Consider the following 24,084-nt stretch of genomic DNA (forward strand, 5'->3'; position numbering starts at 1 on the left):
TTTTTGTCTTTGTGCATGATCTCCAGTTTCCTTTTTATGTACTTATTTCTAGCACAGCGATCTCTAAGATTTTCGGTGCTCTGTCTTCCATGAAGGTTGTTTCTTCCCAACTTTTTCAGTTCCACATCTCTTGTTTGTTGGTCTCTGCATACCTTTGTGTCTGGATTAGGTCAATCCCCAAAAATGAGGTGGTTAGGGTTTTTAAGGTTGCAGAGTTTTTTTTTTTTTTTTCCCCCTGGTTTTGAGAGTGAGGTAAACAAACCAGTGCAGATTTAGATGGCAGAGTTTAACAGTCTTGTGATAACTCTGAGACAGATGCACATAAAAGCACGGTGGAGGTGGTTGCCTCCTAAACTTTCAAACCTCTGAATACTGAGTTTTTTTAGGACTAAAAATTGTTAAGAAGTGATGGCTCCTGGGTGCTCACTCATGCTTAGTTGCATGCATGTGAGAAGGTGAATTAGATTTTTGTGGGCTAGCATTTGTTTTTCTAAGCTATTTTGTTTTGCTACAGAGTAATTAAGGATACTGTAACTTGTACTGTTACAGTGATTCTTAGTGCATGACAGATTAAGTGTTTTGTAATGACTAATCCTAAAAAAAAAAAAAATCCTCCTTAAGGTATTATTTCCTTGTGTGAAAGCTTCATACAGACTGTATCATTTTCTCAATGTAATTGCCTAGACGAGGGGAATGTACAGCTTGTAGTTGAGCTTGCAATATCACTGTATATTCATTGGTATATGTAAAAAGCAAGGCATTGTAGGTTATTCTCTGATAAGTACCCATCAGTCAACTTGAAAGATGACATATGATAATGAAGTTCTGATGAAGTTCTAGCACTGGCAGTAATCTTCAGCTTAACTTCCTTTGTTCTTGTACTCTGCTTTGTTTATTGCTTGTATTTTTGTGGGTGGGAGGGAGTGCGATCAAAATTCATTTGTTCAGGTTTTCAACACCATTTAAGCTTCACATGCTGTAGAAGAATAGATTACTTCAAAGGTTTTTGGTGGAATTCTTTCCATTTGAAAATTATTTTGCTGGGGTTTTGGTAATATGATATTTTATGTAATATAAGAATAGTTTATAATAGCATGTTTTAAACTGATATATGTTAAATATTTTAAACTGATATGTAAGTTAAAAAGAGTAGGATTGACAAATAAATGGAATTAACCCAAAGTAAATATTAGAGGATTCTAACTGAAGTTGTTTTGCCTTTTTTTTCCCCACTTTCCTATATGCAGAGACCTAAAGGACAAGGAAATAAAGGTAAGTTGATTCCTTGTATTTCTATCTAAATCTCTACTATTGCTGTTCATAGAGGTTAAAGTGTCTTCAGAGAGTCATGGGAAGAGAATGTAGCTATAGGGTGTCTCTTTTATTTCAGAGCAAGATGACAGGGAACTGTGTGCCAAAATGTTATTTCCCAGCATTTTTGCTGTGGCACAGTGGGACATCAACTTAAAATATTTTATTTTGCAAATGAGGATTAATATTATAAATTGGACAATAACATAGCTAATTCTCCTTCTTTAGCTGACTTTGTCATATGCTTCTATAATCTCTTTAACAGTACACCTTGGGCCTTTCTGTGCAGTGAGTAGAACCACTGTACTAGAATCATCAGGAAGGATCTTTTGAATGGCTTCCTTAGCTTGTGAGACAACAGCCACGTGACTCTTTAGTTACTCATATCTGTGAGCAGAACACATCACCTTCCTTATTCTCAGAAATATTGTGGGCTTTTCATTTTAGTGTCAGTATAGACTGTTCTCTCAGTGTTTGTAGGCCGCCTGCTTTTCTACTTTTTCCCATGTTTCTGTCAGCATCTTAGTTTTTAAAATATCATACTTGGTGAGGTTTCTTCTCTGCCAAAGAAACAAGACATTAGCTACTTAATATTCCTCTGTGTTAAATTCTTGGCAAGTCTGTCATAAACAGCATCTCAGATAACAAATTCCACAGCAGAAATATAAGATGTAATCTTTGATATAAAGACTAATATTCCTCTTGAGAATTATTTTTGCCTAACCAGTACACTTGTGCCTGTTTAATTCTGAGGTGTTCAGCAAGCTGAGCTGTAGAGTAATATGCACACAGATACCTTTGTGTGTTAATATGCTTATTATTTCTTTGTGCAGATAAGAAACTCTTTTTGAGCTCATGTACTCTTTGCCCCCCCGCTGTGCATTATCTGAACTAATCTAATTGTTCTCTGAACTGTCATTTAATGTTACCTGCAGCATACTTACTCTGTTATTCTATGTGCAGATCATCTGCTTATTACATATCTAACTTACTAAGTGGCACATGGTTCCTGAATCTTGCTCAATTTGGCATGTTCCCTTTAATATCTCAGCATTCAGGGAAAAATGAACTTGTGTTTACCTTCTCAGTTTGGTAATTCTTGAATACTTGTTCTCTCATATTCTAATACCTCCACCTTTTTTTTTTTTTCTCCAACTGGAGCTTTTAACTATTTCCTTGTCTTAAACTACTTTGTGTTTATACCTTCCATGTTGCCCTTGAGTGAGAAGAAAAGTCAGATTCGTTTTAGCAAGTAGTTTGCAGCCTCACATTCTTTGAATTACCATATCTCAGTTTTAGTGAGGTTATTGAAATGCATTTATTATGGTCCAAAAACTACTTGTATGATTCTGCACTCTGTATATATGAATTTGAGTGGAAGTATTAAGCATTTTTATTTGCGTGTTATGTTGCAGCTTGTTTAATAGTGAAAATGCACGTATCAGCTTTACTTACTTATGTTAGCATGTTCTTGTGTGCTGTAATTTGTCAGTACTGCAGAATGAATCAAAACACATCTGTTTGCTCTGTAAGGAAGAGATTCTTGCATTTCTGAACTTGGATTTTTATGGAGGGTATAATTTTAAATAATGGTTACTTACTATATGTTCTCTTGGTGAGAATGTGACCTCAATGAAAACTGTAGTGAAACAAAACAATAATCTCCTCCTCCATTCCAGTAAACGATTTGGTGTAAGGTCTATTTAATGAAGCTAAGTTATGATTTAGCATTAAATTAAAGGCCTAGGAGGCTGCAGGTGGTAGCACATTGTAGCATGAGTAGTTGGCTTTGGGATAGAGACTTTTTCAAGAGGATAAATTAAGTCAGTATCAGCAATCCTTACTGACCTTATGTTAGCAAACAGTAATCTTTTTCAGGTGTCAAGATAGGTCCCAGCTTAAAGGAGCTTTGAGGCAAGATGTGATAGTGAGTTAATCAGACTGATCTGAAGTTGATTCTGTGGATAAGAGTAATAATGTTAGAGAATGGTAAAAAGGCTACTGCCCACTGATCTGGTAGAGCATATGAGAGAATGTGAGTGAGCAGTAAAAGGGCTGTATGCATAGAAAGGGAGGGGTTTGGGGTTTTTTTTGATACTGAAGAAAATATCAGACCTCCAAATGATATTGGAAGGTAGCTGATTTGTATTGTCTAGTAAAATGCTTTTGATGCTTTATTCTAGTTGATTATAAGTTGGTGTACTGTGCTGTTTCCCTTGACCAGAATTTGTGGGATTGAAGGTCTACTGTGTGGAACAGTACTATCCATCTGTTCTGTCAGATACTAGTGTTGGCATTTCAGAGACTTGGATGAGTAAATTACCTTGCCTCGAAAGTTTTCTTACTCTAATTGCCAGCTACTGTACAGTTGACATAAAACATCAGAACTGACACCAGCAAGTGATGTTTTACCCGGGATGGGGGGGTTGTGAGAAACCAGCATTCCTGAAACTCCTCCCTGCCCCCCCACTTTTGTTTGTTGTGCCAGGGTATCGCACCTGTGATAGGAAAGTGCTGACTTGTGTTTACATATGTATGTATATGTTTTGGGGGTTTGTAGAATGTTTAAATGTAAGCATTAGGTTTAAAACAAGAACAAAATGTTTCTTCCAGGATTTACTCTTCCATATTATTCAAGGTGTTAACTGCTTCTAATTAAAAATTTATTCTTATGCCTTTGGCCATCATTTGTGTATTTTGCAAGTGGTTATTCCACGGATAGTAGCAGTTAAGAATATATGCTTTAAGTTCCTTTATTTAATGAGTTGTTTCTTCCCAATATCTAATTACATTGTATGTTTTCACAGTGTTTGCGGAAGTATATGGTGTTTTCAGAGTTGGAGTGATACAGATATTTTTAGTAACTGTAGATTAGTTTCAGTCAGTATTCTGCATCACTGCCCTGTTTACTTGGAAAACAATGTGAGATTTTTGGGGAATGTGGCACATGTATTAATCTGTTTGCTCTTGTTAAGTCTGTGTGGGGGCTACAGTCTTCATTATTAACACATTCTGTAAAGTTAGAACAAAAAGATGAAGAAACATACTTGTAGTGATGGTATTTCACTGAGAAATGTGTATATTTTTACTAGGAAAGATGTTGGTGTAGAACTGTTTTGTGTTACTGACTTAAGATCTCAGTACAGAATGAATAAAAAAGAAAATAAATTTACAAAGACTATTCTATGTTAGTTATAATGGCAGACCAAAGCTAATTCCGTCTTAAGTGACCTTTAGATACCTCTGAAACAATAAACGCAGCAGATGCACGTTTTATGAAGATTAGCTGTCAGTATGAGGAGATTAATTTTGATAGGATTCGAGTCTTGACATGCAGCTGTTTATTCCTTTATTTGTGTTTGGATGCTTTTAAGAAACTTGTATGCCTCCATCTATGTTTTTCATTATAACAGAATTGTGTTTGAGAATTGTGCTCTCCATACTATTTGGTTAAGTCTAAGCAATGGACATGGCATGGACAAAAGATTTTGAGGCTCCTCCCCTGTGTGACTGGGCCAAATATAAAGAGGAATATAGTGTTCCAGCTCATTAGTATGTTACTATTGTGTGTAAATTCAGTGATTAACGACTTTAACTGAGACCCTTTATGTATAGGGGAAAAAACCCCACCCAAAACACCCATAAACTCTAACACCTAGTTGGACTTTCGATTTTGTATTTTATCGGGAATATTATTCTATCTGAGTTTTAAAACCCATCATGCTCACTGTTGCTGGTCAGATTTGGCTGTAGCTAGTATGCAAGTGCATTGTGACAGTTTGTAATAACTTAAGTGTCAACATAACTTAAGTTCTGACTTTCAAAACTCCAGAAAGATACTAAAAATGGGAGTTGCTTTCTTTCCAGATATTTGCTTTGAAAAAAAACTTCTGTGGTTCTGTGTTTTAAATTATGAATTTTTAGCTCTTTTTACTGCTGTTTTTCCAGAATTTTGGTTACTTCTTGTAATTACATATATTTCTTTGTAACTTTTTAAGCTGTATTAATTCCCTGAAGGCAGTTTGTTTTAGAGGTGTTAAAAGTCAAATGAAAAAATGTCCAAAAAAAATTGAAGTGACTTGGTCCAAGCACCTCTTGGTTGCAGTGTAAACTTGGGGTTGCAAAAATCCCCATTCTTAAACACCAACTCTAACAAAGTTGAAGGTTGAGCTACCTGGTTGTATGTATTTTTTAGAAGTTTTTGCTAAAAGAGAGAAACTGTGGAGTCAGCTCCTAACTTGGTGTCTCCAGCTGTCAAAAATCTGCTGTTTTGTCATAACTTCTGTTGTCATGGTTTCTTCGTGCACCTCACTTATCACTCTAAAACTTACTTGGTTTTCTTTTTCACTGAACCTATTTGATAAATAACAAATTGCACTTGAAACAGCAGCAATTTATTTTTGAGAAGAGGTCTTCATCTTCAAGTTGTATAATGGCAAATTGCTGGTTTAAGTCCATGTTCTGCTTTGCACCATGAGAAACAGTGGAACTTGGTAGAAATTTGTGCAATTCCACTTTGTTTGAATAGTAGCCTGGGGGAGGGTGGAGAGACACATCAAGTAATTTGGACAGCTGGAATATTCCAGGTAGGTGTAATGCCTTAGATGAAATGAAAGGCAATAGGAGGCCAAGAAGAGCAGGTAGGAAGAGATTCCAGCGTACAGCGGCATATATATTGGGAAAGGATTGTAATCACCCTTGGGAACTTCAGCCCTTGTGTCTGTCTTGCTTTGTACCCTCTGAGCTTCAGAGATGCTCACTAATGCAGTGCAGTATAATATTTATGTAGGAAATACAGAATTAAATAGCAGAATAGGGGCGCCCTTTGTAGTTGTCTTGGTGGGTAACTGGCTTTCCTCCTGGCAGGAGAAAGCTGTATGTTGCAACTTTCCCTGAACCTATTGAATATGTCTGATCTCGTTGGTCTGCACATTTGCATTTGGTCTGGTACTTCTGGAAACTCTGGATTTACTACCTGTGCAAATCAGATGTGCCTGTAGTTTTTCCTCTGACTCTGGAGCTCAGGAGACACTAGTCAGGAATACTGCTCTGGTTGCCATCTTCCCAGACCTCTCCTGAGATCCCATCAGGATCATCAACAGAATGAGCTATTTTCTTTAAATTTAACAAAATGGTGCTTAATATGTTCAGTCTCAACAAAGCACAAGTAGAAGTATTTTGATATACTGATGATTAAGAAGTGTTATCTAGGTTAAAAGTGCATGATAGATCTTCCAGAGAATATACCTAATACAGATTTACTTCTAGTTTCAGTACAAAACGGTTCGATTCATCAAAAGGATGCAGTAAATGATGATGATTTTGAGCCATATCTAAGTAGTCAGACAAATCAGGTAAGTGAACATTGTTTACTATCTTGAAGTTAATTTTGGAGTTCAGTGGACTTCCAGACTTAATTAATTTTTGGGTGATATTTCTTAGCATTACTTTCTTGCTGGAATATCCATAGAGATATAATTCTCATATCTTGTCTTACCATACGATATACTACACAGGTAAAGTCATCTTAATAGTTCTGGAAAAGATTCAGTTAAAAAGCATGCTCTGATGCCTCCTGCTCTTGTTCTCTGACTTCAGAAAGATGTAGTTACAGGAAGCTTGAGGGGAAAAAAAAAAGGAGCCCCAAAACCAGAACATGAACACCAAAACAAAACCCCAAGCCTTTAAATGTGCAGTGAAATTGTATATTGGATGCAGTTCAAACCAGCAGTTCATTGGCTCTGAGAAAGTATTATCTGCTTGGACATGGTTTCCTTTGAAGTGGACAGAAGTAGCTCACAGTTGATGGCATGATAGATTGAAGCTTAATATTACTACAACTTGGTACAACTCTTCACAGCTTTGAAAATAAGTCATGAACTTCTCAGCTGAATTGTAGTCAAAAGTTAATATTCATTAAGTTTGTAAGTTGTAGTGGTCTTGAGAGAGGAGAAAGTGCAAATTATTAAAAACCTTTGAGAATTTTATTTACCTTCCCCCTTTTATTTTTTTTTCTCCAAAACAGCATCAGAAGTCGTATGGGGGTAGCCTTTCAAATGTCTTGTAGCTTTAACTTCTCAAGAAGTAAATGCAGTAATTTCCCAGGAGTCTTGGGAGTGGCATCTGAACTTAGGTAGCAAAGTTTGCTCTACTAGACCACAGATTGTACTTAATGCCCATCTATTCTCAATAGTGTGGAAGCATTACAGTTTGATTGTTGTTCCTCCTGAAACAAACAGGCATCCTTGCATCCTTTTAGCTATAATATTCTCTCAGGTGCTTCCAATTAGAAGTGAGAAATTTGACAAAAAACTAAGAATACCAAAACTTTAAATTATGGTTGGGGCTATTCTTCTGTATTTATGAAACCACAGTTGTTATGACTTGTTTTTTAAAGTAGCTTGCAATTTTCTCGATACTGTTGACATGGAGGCATTTTTAGCTTAGCTCAGTAACTGGTAATAAAGATATTAAAAAAAAAAAAAAAGTGGGGCTCTCAAGAGCTTTGGAAAGGTCTCTTGAGGAAAAAAATAGCCATATCTAACAGATGCTTTGTTCATCTTTTACATTGGGAGGAAGGGTGGAAGTTAGAAATGCATTCATATAATGATTAAATATGTTTTGGACTGTATTACAGGTTTGAGTGGGGTTTTTTTGTTTGGGTTTTTTCACACACCCCCCGAAGCATAATTGTCTATATTACTGATTTTTGTTTAATTCTCTTGCAGAGTAACAGCTATCCACCAATGTCAGACCCATACATGCCTAGTTATTATGCTCCATCCATTGGATTTCCATACTCTTTAGGCGAAGCAGCATGGTCAACTGCAGGCGACCCTCCAATGCCATACTTGACAACCTATGGACAGATGAGTAATGGTGAACACCATTACATACCAGATGGTGTATTTAGTCAACCTGGGGCATTAGGAAATACCCCTCCATTTCTTGGGCAGCATGGATTTAATTTTTTTCCTGGGAATGCAGACTTCTCTACATGGGGGACAAGTGGATCTCAGGGACAATCAACGCAAAGCTCTGCTTACAGCAGCAGCTATGGCTATCCACCTAGTTCTCTTGGGAGAGCCATAGCAGACGGACAGGCTGGATTTGGCAGTGACACTCTGAGCAAGGTGCCTGGGATTAGCAGCATTGAGCAAGGCATGACTGGACTGAAAATCGGTGGAGATATGACGGCTGCTGTAACCAAAACTGTAGGTTCAGCTCTGAGCAGTACAGGTATGACAAGCATTGCAGCAAACAGCGTGCCCCCAGTTAGCAGTTCAGCGCCTAAACCAACCTCTTGGGCCGCCATCGCAAGGAAGCCTGCTAAACCTCAGCCGAAACTCAAGCCTAAAGGTAACGTGGGCATTGGGGGTCCTGCTGTACCACCGCCACCTATAAAACACAACATGAATATTGGAACTTGGGATGACAAAGGGTCAGTGGTAAAAGCACCCCCAGCCCAAACAGTACTGCCTCCTCAGACTATAATCCAGCAGCCTCAGCCATTAATTCAACCACCGCCACTGGTGCAAAGCCAACTGCCTCAACAGCAGCCTCAGCCACAGCAACCGCAACAGCAACAAGGACCTCAGCAGCAGGCCCAGCCTCACCAGTTGCAGCAGCAACAGCTGCAAAACCGCTGGGTAGCTCCTCGTAATAGGGGTGTGGGCTTCAGCCAGAACAACGGAGCTGGTAGTGAGAACTTTGGTTTAGGTGTTGTATCTGTCAGCTCCTCACCTTCTGGTGTGGAAGTGCACCCAGTGCTGGAGAAACTAAAGGCCATAAACAACTACAATCCCAAAGACTTTGATTGGAATCTGAAGAATGGACGTGTGTTTATAATCAAAAGTTATTCAGAGGACGATATTCATCGCTCCATTAAGTACTCTATCTGGTGTAGTACTGAACATGGTAATAAGCGCTTGGATGCTGCTTACCGTTCCCTGAATGGAAAAGGCCCACTCTATTTACTCTTCAGTGTGAATGGCAGTGGACACTTTTGTGGAGTGGCTGAGATGAAGTCTGTTGTGGACTACAATGCGTATGCTGGTGTCTGGTCTCAGGATAAGTGGAAGGGAAAGTTTGATGTCAAATGGATCTTTGTCAAAGACGTTCCCAATAACCAACTGCGGCATATTCGCTTGGAAAACAATGACAACAAACCAGTTACCAATTCGAGGGACACTCAAGAGGTACCCCTAGAAAAAGCCAAGCAAGTGCTTAAAATAATTGCTACTTTCAAGCATACCACCTCAATCTTTGATGACTTTGCACATTATGAGAAGCGTCAAGAGGAGGAGGAAGCCATGCGTAGGGTAAGAAATCAATGTCATTATGTAGTAGCTCTCCTATTTTTTTTTTTTGGTTGTGGAAACCTTGGTTTTGGTACAACTTAAATTTCTGTGTGTGAGGGTTGATTCAGAAAGTGGTGCTTTTTACCCAAGGTATCTGTGCTTGATATAACTGGCTCTTAATGAAAAGATTTAAGTTCTTGTAACTTGTTTTGTTAACACAGGCATGTGTTTAACCACAGTACTAACGTAGGCTTGCATAAGTGGATTTCTGACATGTTTTACTCTTCCAAGTAAACAAAAACTTAATTGGGTGTATAACCCATAACTGAAGTCGCCTGCTTTAGATTCTTACGGTTTCTGGATGTCCCAGAAAAAAACTGAAATAACAGGAGAAGCTTACTTTATTTAACATAACATTTCAATTCAAATTCTGCTTTAACAAAATGTTAACAGCATGATTACTGTGAAAAGTGGGTTTTCCCCTTGATTCAGTTTCTTTTATACAATTGTAAAACACAGAAGTGATACAGTGATGACTTGTACAGTGTCGAAATTTTTTCTGATGTTTCTGAGAGTGCATTTCCCAAGAAAAGTAGTGTGTAGTTCGTTTCTGTGAAGAAAAATATACCTATAATAAATCTATAGAGAAACCTTTAGTTTTGGTGGTATTTCAGAAAACTTGACAAGGCGAAGAGGCATTTAATTTAAGCTGTTTTATAGTACCTGTCTACTTTGTCTTGTGAATGTACTCTTCCTACTAATAACGCTTGTGTTCGCTGTTGGCCACAATATTTACTTTTGCCATATTTATCTTCTTTACAGGCTTGCTAGTAACTGTAAATATGATTGGTCTCGTGGTTAGAAACATTTCAGGGCCTGTTGTACCAGTTGGATGATGTGCAGGTGTTCAGAAATGGGAGTTTTCATCAGTGCAGTTTGGTGGTGGCGTTTTCCATCCTGTCACACCACCTACTAAATAAAAACCCCAAAAGTCTAGGGTTTATGCTAATTAGGGGCCTTGTGGGACGTGAAATCCTGAATTTGCTCACTTGAAACTGCCACGGTTGTGGCTGCGTAAGAATTTCACCTGCCTCACAGCCTCCTTCCTTAGGTTTCTAGTACTGCAGTGATTCCACCCTTGTATATTCCTAATCCTTAACACGTGTTAAGGCATGTCCTGTAGACCAGTGCTGTGCATACCCCAAATCAATTTTGTACTTTTATTGCACAGCTCTGCAAGAAATTGTCACGTTGGAAGTTTTTTATTGTTTGGAGGCAAGATGAATGGCCCAGTTGGGCGTGTAATGCCTTCTGAGTATTTTGTTTTTCTAAAAAGAAAACTGAATATGCCCTAAACCAGTATTGTTACTTTCATGCCATCTTGGTGATGGGAGGACAGGCCACATTCTTACGTAACAGTCAATGTAAGGGGGAAAACTTGGACTTTTTCAGGCTTTCATCCATCTTCATTGTGATTTTGGTAACATTTCAAGCAGACCAAGATCATCGTGTTTCTCTGTAGCCTTCGTGTTACAGCATTTTCTTAATTTTTGATGTTTTAAGACCCTTTACAAATAACTGGTTCTGCTTCAAAAATAACTTCTTTTTTGAAAAAAAAACACAGTAAAGGAGTCATAATTCAGACGTGCACTAGCAACTCAGGAAGGCAATGTGTTTTATTTGTGGTTTTGTTCCCCCCGTAGAAGATGAAAGCGACAAAATATAATGGGGGACAGGCCGGGACACATACGTTATTGTCTCTGTGTATGCTAAAATTAAAATTCAAAGTACTAAATTCAGCGTTTAGTAGGTCTGTAACTGGGTGACTGTGATTATGTGTATGTGTTTAATAAAGTAACAGTGCTGTTTCTTTTAATCTTCAGGAAACATACAGATACTGTATGATTCATGTACTGAGCTCTGCATTTCTCTGTTACAGTTACCTTTCCCAACACCATTGAGAGAAAAACATACTTGCACAGTAGGCATTGATTCTTCTACAGCATCGTACAAATTGGTTTTGTGACTAATTACAAAAAATTACTTTAGAGCTGCATATTTAGTTGTGAGGTTTGCTCTTGGTGGATGGGTTTGAGATGCGCCTTACACGAACGAATGTGTACTTAAAATGTAGGAATTCCGAATTATCTTTCAGTAGCTGTCATGAATTTATCATTCTTTTAAGTATTGATTTTAAACCTCTAGGTTTCTTCTTTTATCATCCAGTATACAACCAGCCTGCCTTTAAATTGTAAACATACAGTTGTTAACTCCTTTATGATTCAAGAATAGTTTGGAAATGCAACAATTAGTATTGTAAGCTTTGGTTTATGGTTAATTGAGTAATCTGTTACCACCTAGTGCCAGCTAAGTTTTTATGTAGCTGTATTTAAATTGCTACACTTTCTACTACCAGTAGAACTGTGTAAATTAAATTCATGCCCATTTTCTGTGGCAGCTGGTGTGATCGCTTTGTTTCCTGTGTTTTTGTCATGAAAAATGTGCTTATTGCTGTTAATAAAATTAAGCACCTCAAGCAGCAGTAGTAATTTACATGTTCCTTAAAGTTCAGTTAACGTTTTGTTGTTGCATAGGTGGTAACAAACTTTCATACAGCCAGTGTTCTAAACACAGTAAACAGCATATGATTTATGGATTTAATTTACTTTAAAACTGTTCATCATTCCAGCTAACTTATTTTAAAATAATTGGTTGTAAAAATTTAATCTTAACAACTCAGGAGGATCAATAATTAATTTTCAATATGACCTAGAAGTATGTTTTATTAAAATATGGCAGCATACTTACAAAAGTGCAACGAATAGTCTGTGACTAACATGAAACTTCAGTAACTTTGCAGTTCGATAAAGGTTACTAGCAAATGACTCTGAATAGTCTCTTTAAGCATAAATATTAAACTCTAGTGTCTACCACTGTTTGATGTGACCCCAGAGCAGGTGAGGTATCTGCAGCTGGGGTTCGAAACAAATGTGTGCTGTAATGATTCACCCTTTCCTTATGGCTCAGGTTCCAGTGTCCTATTTTAAACATACAACTGCTGTGATTTTTCACCAAAGGAGCAAAGAAATCAGTGATGTTTTTCATGAGGTCTGTCAGTGGTATATTCAAATAATCCGAAATGGCATTAGTCCTTAGTTTGAACCTAGTGGTTTGTGGTGTAAATGTGTGCAGATTATTTAAAAACATGTTTAATTGTCTGTCAGCAGAAATGAGTAGCAGTAAGATCTGAAAAAATGGAACATAAGCCATTCAAATATGCCATTTAAGAGCATGTAATTACATTAGGAAAATAAGAGGTATTGAAAAGAAAAAAAAAATTCTGTATTAGTAGTTATGTCCCTGATCTTAAGTAAATACATGGTTCAAAATGAAATGTGACTGATTAAAAATGCAGTTGTTGGAAGATGACAGCTTCCTCAGCCTGAGATGGTGACTTATTAACCTGCAATTACCTGTTGTCCTAGGACTTCTTATGGTGCTTTTTAGTGCAGAATTCTGCTTTTGTAGCCTATAATGGAAAAAAGAAAAAGCTCATGGTTCCACATTTAGCTGTAGAATGCTTTAGATGATTTTCTTAGTGAGAAAATTCAGAAAAATAATTAATTTTGATTCATGGGAGAAGATAGAGTTCAGTATGTATTTGTGTTTAATTTGCATTTGGAATTGTTACTTTTCAGGAAGCCTTTAAATGTCAAGTAAACAAGCATTCAAAATGTTAGGTTTCTCCTGTTGTACTACCTGTCTTGCAAAGGAATGCTGATATAGCTAAAACTTTCTGACTCTGAAAAGGAGTAATTCCATTTTCCCCCCCTCATTCTGATACTAATGTAACTTCTGTTTCTCTGATGACTGGGTCATAATCAGGCTGCAGTGTTAAGCAGTGTAACTCCTTTCCAGTCCAGGACATTGCTGACTTTATGATTCTCTTAAAAAATACCTTAAAGGAAGGAGGGAAGTGAGAAAACATCCATTAAGAGTGAACTGTAGACACTTCCTCTTCACCTTCCCCCCAGCCAATCAATTACTACGTTATAGTGTCACAGTCGGATACAGATACGTCCACAGTCCTTGCACAAGTCAAGGAAAAGAAGTAGTTGACCAACATTTTTAACGTAGATAAATGATGGTTGTACCAGACAACTACTTAAAGTTTGTGTATTTACATCTTAAAGAGGTTCAAAGCACTAAATTAAATGGGCGATGTAATACCTTCTGAGAAACCTGTGCAATTCCTGTGTGCTTTTGATGATGTTTCAAGGACCATTACTTTGCAATTTCCTTGAATTTGATGTTTATCTACAGTTTCATCTTCATAAATGAAAGTGATGTTGCAGGTTTCATGTCTGTCTTAAGTAAAAATAATATGGTCAGAAGGTAGAAACAGAAGATGCATTTATGCTCCTTTGATGATTGTGAGATCAATATGTACCCCTGGTCTTGGGAGAAAAGGATTATTTGGAGCTAGAATAATTTTAGACATACTGATCCAGAATTTTCATCCCATGATGGTGTGCTTATTTACCATGTCTTCATTTGGTTTTATATATTTAGTCTTTTGGATGCACTTAAAAATTACCTTCAAGTTGTGTTACGGATTTCTGATGTGCCCGTTTTCTGTATGTTTGGGTGTTTGGTAGTCTGTTGTTCCAGTTCACAGATAGTGTTTAGGGTTTATTACGGTTTGAGGATAGTATGGAGAGATCTGGATGTTAAGGTACAGTATCATATAGAGTGAGTGAGTAAGAGTTTTGGGTAGTGGTGTGGCCTGCCTGTCTCTAGCAATGGAAAAGATGCTGCAGCAGGGAGAGTGCAAAATTGGATTGTTGAATAAAAGAGACAAAATGTAATTAAACTCACAGGAGCTCTTAGTTTATAGTGGCACTTATATGGATGGATCTTGGCGTGTTTTGCTTTTTGGTTTGAAATTCCTACCTGCAAAATCAAGCCTTACGGAGTCCTTGTTAGGAGTGGATGTGAATTAACCTGGCTGGGACTTGAAATGTCAATTTCTCCTGTAACATAGGGACCCCTATAGGAAAAGCTAGGAATATCAGCCAAATGGTTTACCCTAATGTGGAAGAGACCAGACCTTTTTAGAGTCGAATTCTTTAGTGTTCTTAAATATGAAAATACCTGCTTAAGCCAAGACTTCAAACTTGAATTGAGCTGGATCTGTGACAACTTCACCTTTTCTAAATGCTGTGTTTTTAAGTTGTGTTTTTAAAGCAAAGAAGTTGTTCTAAATCTCTTCTTCCAGAGCAAAAGAAGATCCTTGAGTATACTTGAATAGCTGTTAAAATTCATGTGGCAGCCTTCGGCTTCCTGCTATGTCTCCTTAGATTGCACTGCTCTATTAAGAACAAATTGACTAGAACACGGGTGCTTTTCCCGCAGTTTGCCAGGAAGAAATCTGCTTGCATATTGCAAGGAAGTCATAACCTGTGTGACTATCCACGCAGTGCTTCAGCCTTGCTCCGCTGATTCATGCCACAGGCGGGTTAGTTAGCAGAAGCTTAAGTGAAGATTGCTGGTGGTGCTTTGCTGGAAAAAATGACGCTTTAAAACCAAACAAATCTTGTATTCCTGGTAAAGTTGTTTCTGTAGGTTCAGTTGAACTAGGGTTGTTTAAATTCTGTATGAAAATCAATTGACTTTAACCTTCAGATTCATCTAGTTGAAATGTTACGTTACAAGAATTTGTATCAGATGAGGAGCTGTTTGAGCCCAGTTCTTTGTGAGCACCTTTTCGGAGGACCGGTAGTATACTTAATATTTTTTGCTTCTGTACCTAGGGATTATAGTCAGTTGTGAAAAAGTAAAAAAAAAAACCACCTTCATTGCATTTTTATATAGAATATAACAAGAAATCAGGATTAAATAAGTTCATGTTACCTCATGGCAGACTGGAATTTGGGTTACAAATGTGCAAAGAACAAGAGTTGTCTGAGAAATTCTTCCCCAGTGTGTTTGGTAAGTCCTACATTGGATGTCATTTGCTTTACAAGGCTACTATATAGATTCCTTAGCAGAGCAGTTAAACAAGATCTTGGGTTTTGTTGCCAGTGGATGTCGGGGAAAAATTAACAAGGGTGTAGGAGTAATCTTTGTGCTCCTTTTGCGGGGACAGTGATCATCACTGAATGCAGTTTCCATAGATGTAGTTCAAAGCTATCTGTTGTCAGTCTTCAACAGCTGATGTTACACTGTGAGCTTTGTTGATGAACAGTAATGAGGATCTAGAAGCTTCATTTTTTTTTTTTTACTTTTTCATGAGCTTGCTGAAATGGCTGTCTTGTCGCTAACAAAAATCTCATATTTCAGTGTGTAACGATGTACAGCACTGAAAGAAAGCACTTGCTACTTGTAGTTAGAATTGGCCAATCCATCACAGAAAGTATCCACTTGGGAAAACAAGACTGGAAGGGCTTTTCTGGCTCATGGATTTCAAGTATGGTTTCTGCAGAGCCTTTCTTTGTTGTGTGTTACATGGTATATTTAAAGTAGTCAAGTCTTCCCACCTTTGCTGTCTGAATGTTCATACCATGTTATTCAGTGTGCTGTGGAATTTCAGACGTAGATGAAGTTACTGCCTTTATTGTTACCATAATAATGTGGTCTGTCCATGTTCCACTAACAAGGCATGTGTCTGCTCAAATTCAGATCTGTTTACCTTTTTACTGTAATCTGTTCACATTTGTATTATTGTGAAGTATGTTTGAGACTGAAATAAGTAAAATGCCATCAAAACTAATAAGAAGAATAAATAAATTAGAAGTCTAGGTGTTGCAGCTTTTCAGACTTCCTTAATATTTATATGCGTGAAAGCCTTATTTACTGTCTTGAGTTCAAATGATCTGCAGCAGCAGGATCTCAGATGAGTATTAATTCATAAGGCTTACAGGGAGAAGGGACTGCTCTGGAGATGTAAAACCTTGTTTGACTTTGTTGACTTTGATTATTAATTTGTGCCTTGCAATGTTCATGTTGTGATAAAGAATGGAAGAAAGCGAGTGTTTAGGGAGGGGATGGCATCTTCCACGGGAAGAATTGCAAGGTCCAGTAAGGCTTGTGGAGATCCTTCCCAGTGGTTCTCCCCTCCTATCTTCCCAGAACTGCTTAAAGAGGTTCTCAGAAAAATGTATTTAAAGATTTTTATTTGATTTGGAGCTGATCTGTGTCTTCAGGAGGCGTGCCCTCTCTAGTTTGGAATTGAACAGTGACAAGTTAAAAGGACATTTAATGAAACTTTAAAATTGTGTAAAATAATGTAGTTTATGGCACCAGCCAATGAGATCCTTGTCGTAACTGGAGTGAATGATTTCTAGCGATTTTTCAGTTTTCTCAGTAATCTGTTTTTCATTGTGGTTCTAAAGCACTGAGGTCAGTGTTTATGTTATCATAGCTGTAATGGTACACCGGGGGTGCAATAAACTGCAGTTTCTGGCTGGTGCCATTAGTAAATGAGATTTCATGAACTTTGCTGTGGCTTCTCACCACCTCTACAGCTGCCTGTTCTGCCTCTGCCAGGTGTTCTGCCCACGCAGTGGAGCTGGCAGGCGAGACGTGTGCTTTGCAGAATGCAGCCTGACATGTTCGCTTACATTGCAGATGAGCAGGCCTTTTAAGCCGGAGATTAAATCGCAGTTTGCAGTGAAGCAGCTAAGAGGTGCTACACATTCCCTTCTGAAGCTGCTGTCAGAATGCTGCCCCTTGGGAGAGGGGGCAAAGCAGACAGTTGCAGGCACGAACGCTTTAAACAATGCAGTGAGATGCAAAAGTTTAGCAGAATTCTCGGGGTATTTTTGCCAGGGTAGCTGGTTGTGCTTTAGGTGAGTGCATGTGTGTGGGACGTATCTGCAATTTGCTCATGCTGCTTTGCAATCCTGGGTATCTTTCACAATGGACACGTTGAAGTGCTTGCACTTGCAAGTGCTGCAAATCAGCAAAAGTCCTTTTTTCAGGTCAATCTTCCCTCACCTTGAGCCTTCAGTTTGTGAGATTTTGGAAAAAAAATACAGCTGAGGACTGTAGTATCTTCTTGTTTACATTTTTGCTATGAGAAATGAGGCTTTTTATATTTCCCTTCTTTTTGACAAAAAAAAAATCCATATCAGCGCTGTGTGCATCTCGGTAGTTTCCTTCGAATCAGATCAGGAAACATTTGTGTTGCTTTGAATTTTGAAATTTTGTTAGCACAGAGATCTCTGCTAAATCTGAGGATAAATGACATTGTGGTTAGTTTTCAGCACGGGATCATTCGACTGATGCTCTGCATTCAGAGAACGGAAATTTGGAAATAAATCAGCCTTGCGGTTCAGACCAAGCAAATTCTGTATCTTTGCACTAGATGGATGCATGTTTCCGACCCCCAGGCATTTTCAGGTTCCCCTTCCTTTGGCTTTGTCAGTTTGTGTGGGAAGTTTCTTGCATGGTCACCAGCTGGCATGTACCTTTTAAGCAGCTCATCCGTTCCCACATTGCTCTGATGGAGTATTTTCACATCCTGCTCAGAAACTCCCCGTAAAGCTGGGTAACCTCACCCCGGTGCGTTCTGTAGTGAAGCTGGCCTTTGGCAGGGAGCTTACATTGATGGAGAAGCTTTTTATCAGAGCGAGTTGCAAGAGCTGTGGCAAAGGCTTTGCTCATCTGAATGTGAGAAATAAGGTCTGTTGTGTGAACAGGAGATGTAGTGGAATCCAGTTACACTGGGAATGACCTCTGATGGTGGAAACCTGTGTGGGGAATAAAGCCTTCTGCTCGTCTGCCTATAATCACTGTTCACACAAACCCAAACAATCAGGCAAAAGCCACCGAAGAAGCCAGGAGAGGAATACTTTTTGAGAAGGGAAAAGGCAGTGAGTGTGAACTGACTTAGAGCTGTGTGGGGCAGTTAGTTTGTTTTTGAGTGTTACACCTCTCCCTGCTTTTTGAATAGATCCCCAGTCTGCTTTAAGTATTTAAATACAAAGGTAGTAATATGTAACTTTGAGACTACAGGACAGGTGTGCTGGTGTGGTTTTGAAGCCTTTTTACTCTCTGGAGTTCAAAATGGCCTTGAAACTTGTAACACCTCCTTTATTTCATCCATTGGAAGCCAGTAGTCAGGATATCATTCCCTTTCTACTTTCAGTTTTTATGAACTTAAATGCATTTTGAGCTCAGGAGCCACACGGAGCACAAGGTCAGTCAGCTTGCTGCGCAGCAGTGTGTGGTGCAGCGCCAGGCTCTCTACACAGCCAGGCTCAGTGGTTACCTGTGTGATACTTGCAGATGGGAAGGGACCGATGCTTTTATTGTATGTAGGTAGAACTCAAAGCTGTTAAAATATTCATACTCTATTACTTAGTATCACAGTTTGATAGGCTACTACTTAATACAGCAGTAGTGTTTTTCAGCACTTTGTGCGGGTCTTCCAGTTGAAATCTGCTAACAGTAGAAGAATACTTGGAGATGTGCACGAGCAGGCTATTTCTGAATGCCTTGTGTGCATGGTGAGGCATGAGGCCTGTCATCTGTTTTCAGCCCAGGCAGGCACTGTTAACAAATCGGTTTGTATTAATGAGTGATGCTATCAGTCTCATAATTTTAAACCAGTATCTTCCTATGTCAATGTTAGTCACGTCTATCTGACCAAGGAAGAACGTGATTTCTAGCAGAATTGTCAGTATCACTCTCGCTTTAAATGGACAGGCGTTCTGTCCTAGGGAGTGTCCAGCCTCAGGTGTAGAGCTGCTGGGATCGTGAGCTGCTTTTTGTGACCAAGAACTCTGTGCGAGCTTTACTTTTTCTGTGTTCATCTTGAGGCAACTAGGAGGGCTGTCTTGGAGAGGACTAGATCATCATCTGTACTCTTAAGAACCAGTATAAACATTATGTATCCTCTTCTTTCATTACAATGTCTTTTTGGCAGAATTTATTTGCGTTTATGTGCTAATTTGCACTTTCCCTAACTAGTTTTAGCATGGTATCGGATAGAGTGGGTTTGAAATCATGGTCTGAATGCCTCCTGGTTATAGTCCAGAGGAGGGACACACAGATGCTCAGAGGGCTGGAGCACCTCTGCGATGGGGACAGGCTGAGAGAGTTGGGCTTGTTCAGCCTGGAGAAGAGAAGGCTCCGGGGACACCTTATAGCACCTTCCAGTACTTGAAGGGGCTACAAGGAAGCTGGGGGGGACTTTTTACAAGAGCCTGTAGTGACAGGACAAGGGGTAATGGGTTTAAATTGAAAGCGGGGAGGTTTAGATTAGATATCAGGAAAAAGATCTTCACAGAGAGGGTGGTGAGACAGTGGAACAGGTTGCCCAGAGAAGCTGTGGATGCCCCACCCCTGGAAGTGTTCAAGGCCAGGCTGGATGAGGCTTTGAGCAACCTGGTCTAGTGGAAGGTGTCCCTGCCCATGGCAGGGGAGTTGGAACTAGATGGTCTTTTAAGGTCCCTTCCAACCTAAACCATTCTATAATTCTATGATTTTGGTTTTCCCTGCTATGTTTATGTTCCACTTATAACATGCTATGTAATGCAGTAATATTTAAAATACTGGAAATGAGGGTTTTGTTCTCTTCAGATGGGGGAGTGAACCTATGTCTCTTCCATGAAGGTATTTTAAAACATTTATGTAGCATGCTCAGTTGTACATATTAAGAAAGGAAGTGCTGTTCGGAGATAAATTCTTCACTTGGTCTGAAACTACAGTGTGTTTTTACACTCTAGAAGATATGTAATGAAGGCAGCGGGATACAGTGCTTTATCTGTTTTTATTTTTTTCCTAGAGGGTGTCACAATGCCAGAGTATATGTTTGTCTTTGACAAAATAGAGAAGATGGGGGATGATGATAAAGCACTGAAAATGTTATTTACTCTTAGAGTTGCAATACAGAGGAAGAATTTATTAATCCATGAGAGGCATACAGTGCCATTACTGTTTTATCCCTTAACAGTGCAAAGTTGTCAGTGTTGTTATTACACAAATGACATTACCTACTTTGTTCTTAGGCACCCAATGCCACATCTCGCAACACTGGGGGCGATCTGTAGTGTATACGGGGCAGCTCAGGCTTGCATTCCAGTAGGGTTTTCCCCAGCCATTCCTACCTCCCTGGTTTTGCATCTTCTTACGAAAAGTAATTTCTAAAACAAGTATAGATGGCTGCTTTTTTTTTTTTTTTTCCAAATATCTTGCCACTTGGGCAATGTGTTTGTGTGGAGGTACTGGGCCAGCTTGTCCTTCTACTTTTTGATCTCAAGCACGTTGAAACATTTTATTATATTGGGATTTGAATGAGATACCTGGGAATATGATCTTTTACTTTTTCAGGGTTATAATGAATGGAGAGTAGAACATTTAAATATTCATGCAGAGCATTGTATGACAAGTTAAGCAGAAGATTTAGGGTACCTCTTGCCTTGTTTGTGTGTCACTTGCTCTTACCCAGTTCACTTTGTGCAATGTATTTTAACATAAGTGATTTAAAAGTAAGATTATAAAACCTCTTCTTTTAGATAGCTGTTTTTTTGGAACATGTTTGCCTTTTAGTTGGATGCATACTTCTGTGTTTTTAAAAAGTTGACTTGAGCTAGGTGGTTCATGTTCCTGAAAAAAGGTGAAGCTTTTTCCTTGAAAGTTGTTGTCTGATTTTTGCAAATAATGCAACTGTTCTAATGAGAGGAAAGCAGATAAATGTTGAACTGTGTGTATTAACGTGATTTTCCCTTCTGTTTTTGTTTTTCTTTCAGGAGAGAAATAGAAACAAACAATAACTATATGGAGATGTCCTGCTAGAATTACAACACTAATGATGTAGACTCTGGAAATGCCTAATATGTCTAAGAAGACGTTATTAAAGCTTTTTTCTGCTTAAGGTGACATCTTTGAACACTTTAACACAAAATTGACTCTTCTTGTAATGGTTCTCATCAGTGCATCTGCCCTTATACTCTCTCACCAAACACACTTGAGAACTGTACCTTCGTCAAGCACTTTCTGTCCTGAAGCTTTTACCAGTATCTGCTGTCTTTTGTATTTATGCATCCTAGCTAAGGCACAGGAGACCGAACGAATGCAAGGATTCATTAACTCTTTGAATTTGTTAAATACTAACATTTAACCGTTAGAAGTGGTTCAATGATGTGAGATTCACATTGCTTCAACTTAATTTTTTCTTTGTTGTAGTTTTTTTAATTGTCAGTTTTTAGCTATTCAACAGATTAAAAGCAAATCATGCCATATTTAGTCCTGGAGTAAAACTCAAGTCTAAATGTTCATGTGAAAATTATCGTAGTAATCTTTTAATATGGCAAAGCAACTTTAAGCTGCAGTTTAGCCAAATGATGAAACGTAACCTGAAATTATATTAGAATGACATTTCCCTTGTTTCAAACTGTTTGGTGTAAGAGAATATTAATATGCAGCTTGGTGGACACCACCAGTTAATGCACATTTCTTTTTTTTTTTTTTTCCTGTAACATGTATACTGAAAAAAGTGCATTTTGTCTGAGGAACTGTTTGTTTGCTACCACTCAATGAATCTCAGTTTTGAGTAAATGTACCTCAGTCTAAATCAGACTTTTTATGACCTTTATAACTACATTTAAAATAATCTTTAATTCCTATTTCTGGGTGTTTGCAAGCCTGACAGATTGCTATCATGAAAGTGAAAATTTACTCCTCTAGGTGATTCACTAGCTAAATAAACATAATTCTTGTTTAGCAAGCATATACTCTGTTTCTCAAATCTTTTTTGTTTCATTGTCCCAATATCCAGGTGTGGTTTTTTTTTCCCCCCCCATTCAAAAGTATTTTGCGAAAAATACTTTGATCCATGGAGATGACATTGATAGCCACGTTAACATGATTTTTGTCAGAACCGTGCAACGAGAATTTTAGAATTCATATTAAACTGGGTAATTCTGTACAAGTTTTTAACTTCTGAAAATTGTATCTTTTTGTTCCAGTTTATATAGCAACACATTCTATCTGCTGGAAGAGAATACTAAAAAAATGTTAAGCGGGTGTATTGACTGTACGAAATACTGAACAGCCTGTACCAAACTCCAGGGATAGCTTTCTCTTTTTAGAACGGCAGTGTAGAAGTCAGATACGTTATAGCTTAAAATAGCAATACCACATATTATTTGAACGTGTTTCATGTCTTGCTGCCCAACACAGATGTTTATATTGTGTTTCGAGTCCTTAATTTACAGATTGTGGCAATCAGAGTTCTGGAGCTTAAGTGACAAAAAGCTTTGTGTTGAGTACAGACTATGTTGCTACGATTTGCTTTCTGTGTTCTTAAGCCTCTTGCACTCTTCCAACCTTGCAGACACAAAGTTCAGTACACACTTCTTACTTCCTCGTTACTTAAAATATTCTTCGAGACTGCAGAGTAGCCGATATGAATCTTAATTTTTACTGCCAGTTTTCTGGAAGCTCAAAAAGGGAAACCACTCCCCTAATTTGGAGAAAAGAAACAATCTCACTTAAATGCAGATGTGTAACAAATAGCAAGTGGGCTAAGAGAAGGGGTAAGCAAAGTGCATATTGTTAAGAGGAGATTAGGAGATAAAGATTTTGAGCCCAAACCCTATGAAATTTGGCTTGAGCCCCAAAATTGCAGCTTCCATGCATTTCTGTTTCTTGCTAACAGGTTTTATAGCTATTTGTTTTCCTCTGTTGACTGATTTATAGATCACTGCCTGTTGTTCCAACTGCCATTGATCAGTTGAAGTGGCAAAGGTCAGTGTTGTGAGCCCAAAGAATGTAGTCCTTCTGATGATCCCTCAAGGGATCAGCATGTTTCTGCTTCTTTGTTACAAAAATATCTTACAAAAGGCACAGAAGTTTCCAGTTAAAAGAAAGCTACTGTTAGTCAGGCATTCAGGAATTGATTGCATGTGCAACCCTAGTCTGCTTCCACTGCAGTATTCCTATTTTTGCAGGCTTTGTTAGTATTTCCGGCTTTACCCCTTGCCTCTTAATCTGATAGCATAAGCGTTGCTCTTGGATTGAATCAGGTTTCGTATAAAATGGGTTCATCACTCTGTTGCAGGCTTGGAAGATGAGACGGGATTGTGAGAGAAGGAGGTGATCACATTTAGAGAGCTGTGACAGTTCTTATACTGTTCCAGGATTGTTAGCAAATCTACAAATAGAGTTTCATTGCTGATGGTGTTAGTCATGTTGCGACCGATTTGCCGACTGCTGAGAGTTTAGTATGTGCGGCTGAAATTAAAAGGAATTTTATGTGCATATAAAGTACTGTAAAAATAGTGTATAACATTGTAAAATCAGCTATGGAGTGCTGTACTAGTGAATGGACATGTGAAACTTCTAGCCTTCAGCTACCTTATGCACGACTTCTTTTCCTCCAGAAAGAAAAGGAATGGTGCTTACTATCTCAAATAAATGTAGAAATATATTTTTTGGTCTGATTTTTCAATACAGTGAAATGTAA

At 38.3% G+C, this 24,084-nt stretch overlaps 1 protein-coding gene across 2 annotated transcripts; it reads left to right on the top strand.

The window, feature by feature from the left end:
- The first annotated feature begins 1,241 nt into the window (after nt 1–1,241).
- Nucleotides 1,242–22,349, top strand: YTHDF3 (YTH domain family, member 3). Of its 2 annotated transcripts, none has more exons than XM_010148713.1 (4): nt 1,242–1,272; nt 6,586–6,665; nt 8,040–9,632; nt 21,368–22,349. In XM_010148713.1, the coding sequence occupies exons 1-4, from the start codon at nt 1,242–1,244 to the stop codon at nt 21,389–21,391; spliced, it is 1,728 nt and encodes a 575-aa protein (XP_010147015.1). In that variant the 3' UTR covers nt 21,392–22,349. The 2 variants fall into 2 exon arrangements, with proteins under 2 accessions (XP_010147015.1, XP_010147016.1); XM_010148714.1 differs by having other exon boundaries at nt 1,251–1,272; nt 6,580–6,665.
- The last annotated feature ends 1,735 nt before the right edge of the window (nt 22,350–24,084 follow it).

This window comes from Eurypyga helias, unplaced genomic scaffold (assembly GCF_000690775.1).
Source record: "Eurypyga helias isolate BGI_N326 unplaced genomic scaffold, ASM69077v1 scaffold40823, whole genome shotgun sequence".
NCBI classification, from domain to species: Eukaryota; Metazoa; Chordata; class Aves; order Eurypygiformes; family Eurypygidae; genus Eurypyga; species Eurypyga helias.

Coding starts and splice junctions, on each gene's coding strand:
- YTHDF3 (XM_010148713.1), top strand. CDS start 1,242: ATGCAGAGACCTAAAGGACAAGGAAATAAAG. Junction 6,666..8,039: donor TAAGTAGTCAGACAAATCAG/GTAAGTGAACAT, acceptor ATTCTCTTGCAG/AGTAACAGCTATCCACCAAT. Junction 9,633..21,367: donor AGGAGGAAGCCATGCGTAGG/GTAAGAAATCAA, acceptor TTTTTCTTTCAG/GAGAGAAATAGAAACAAACA.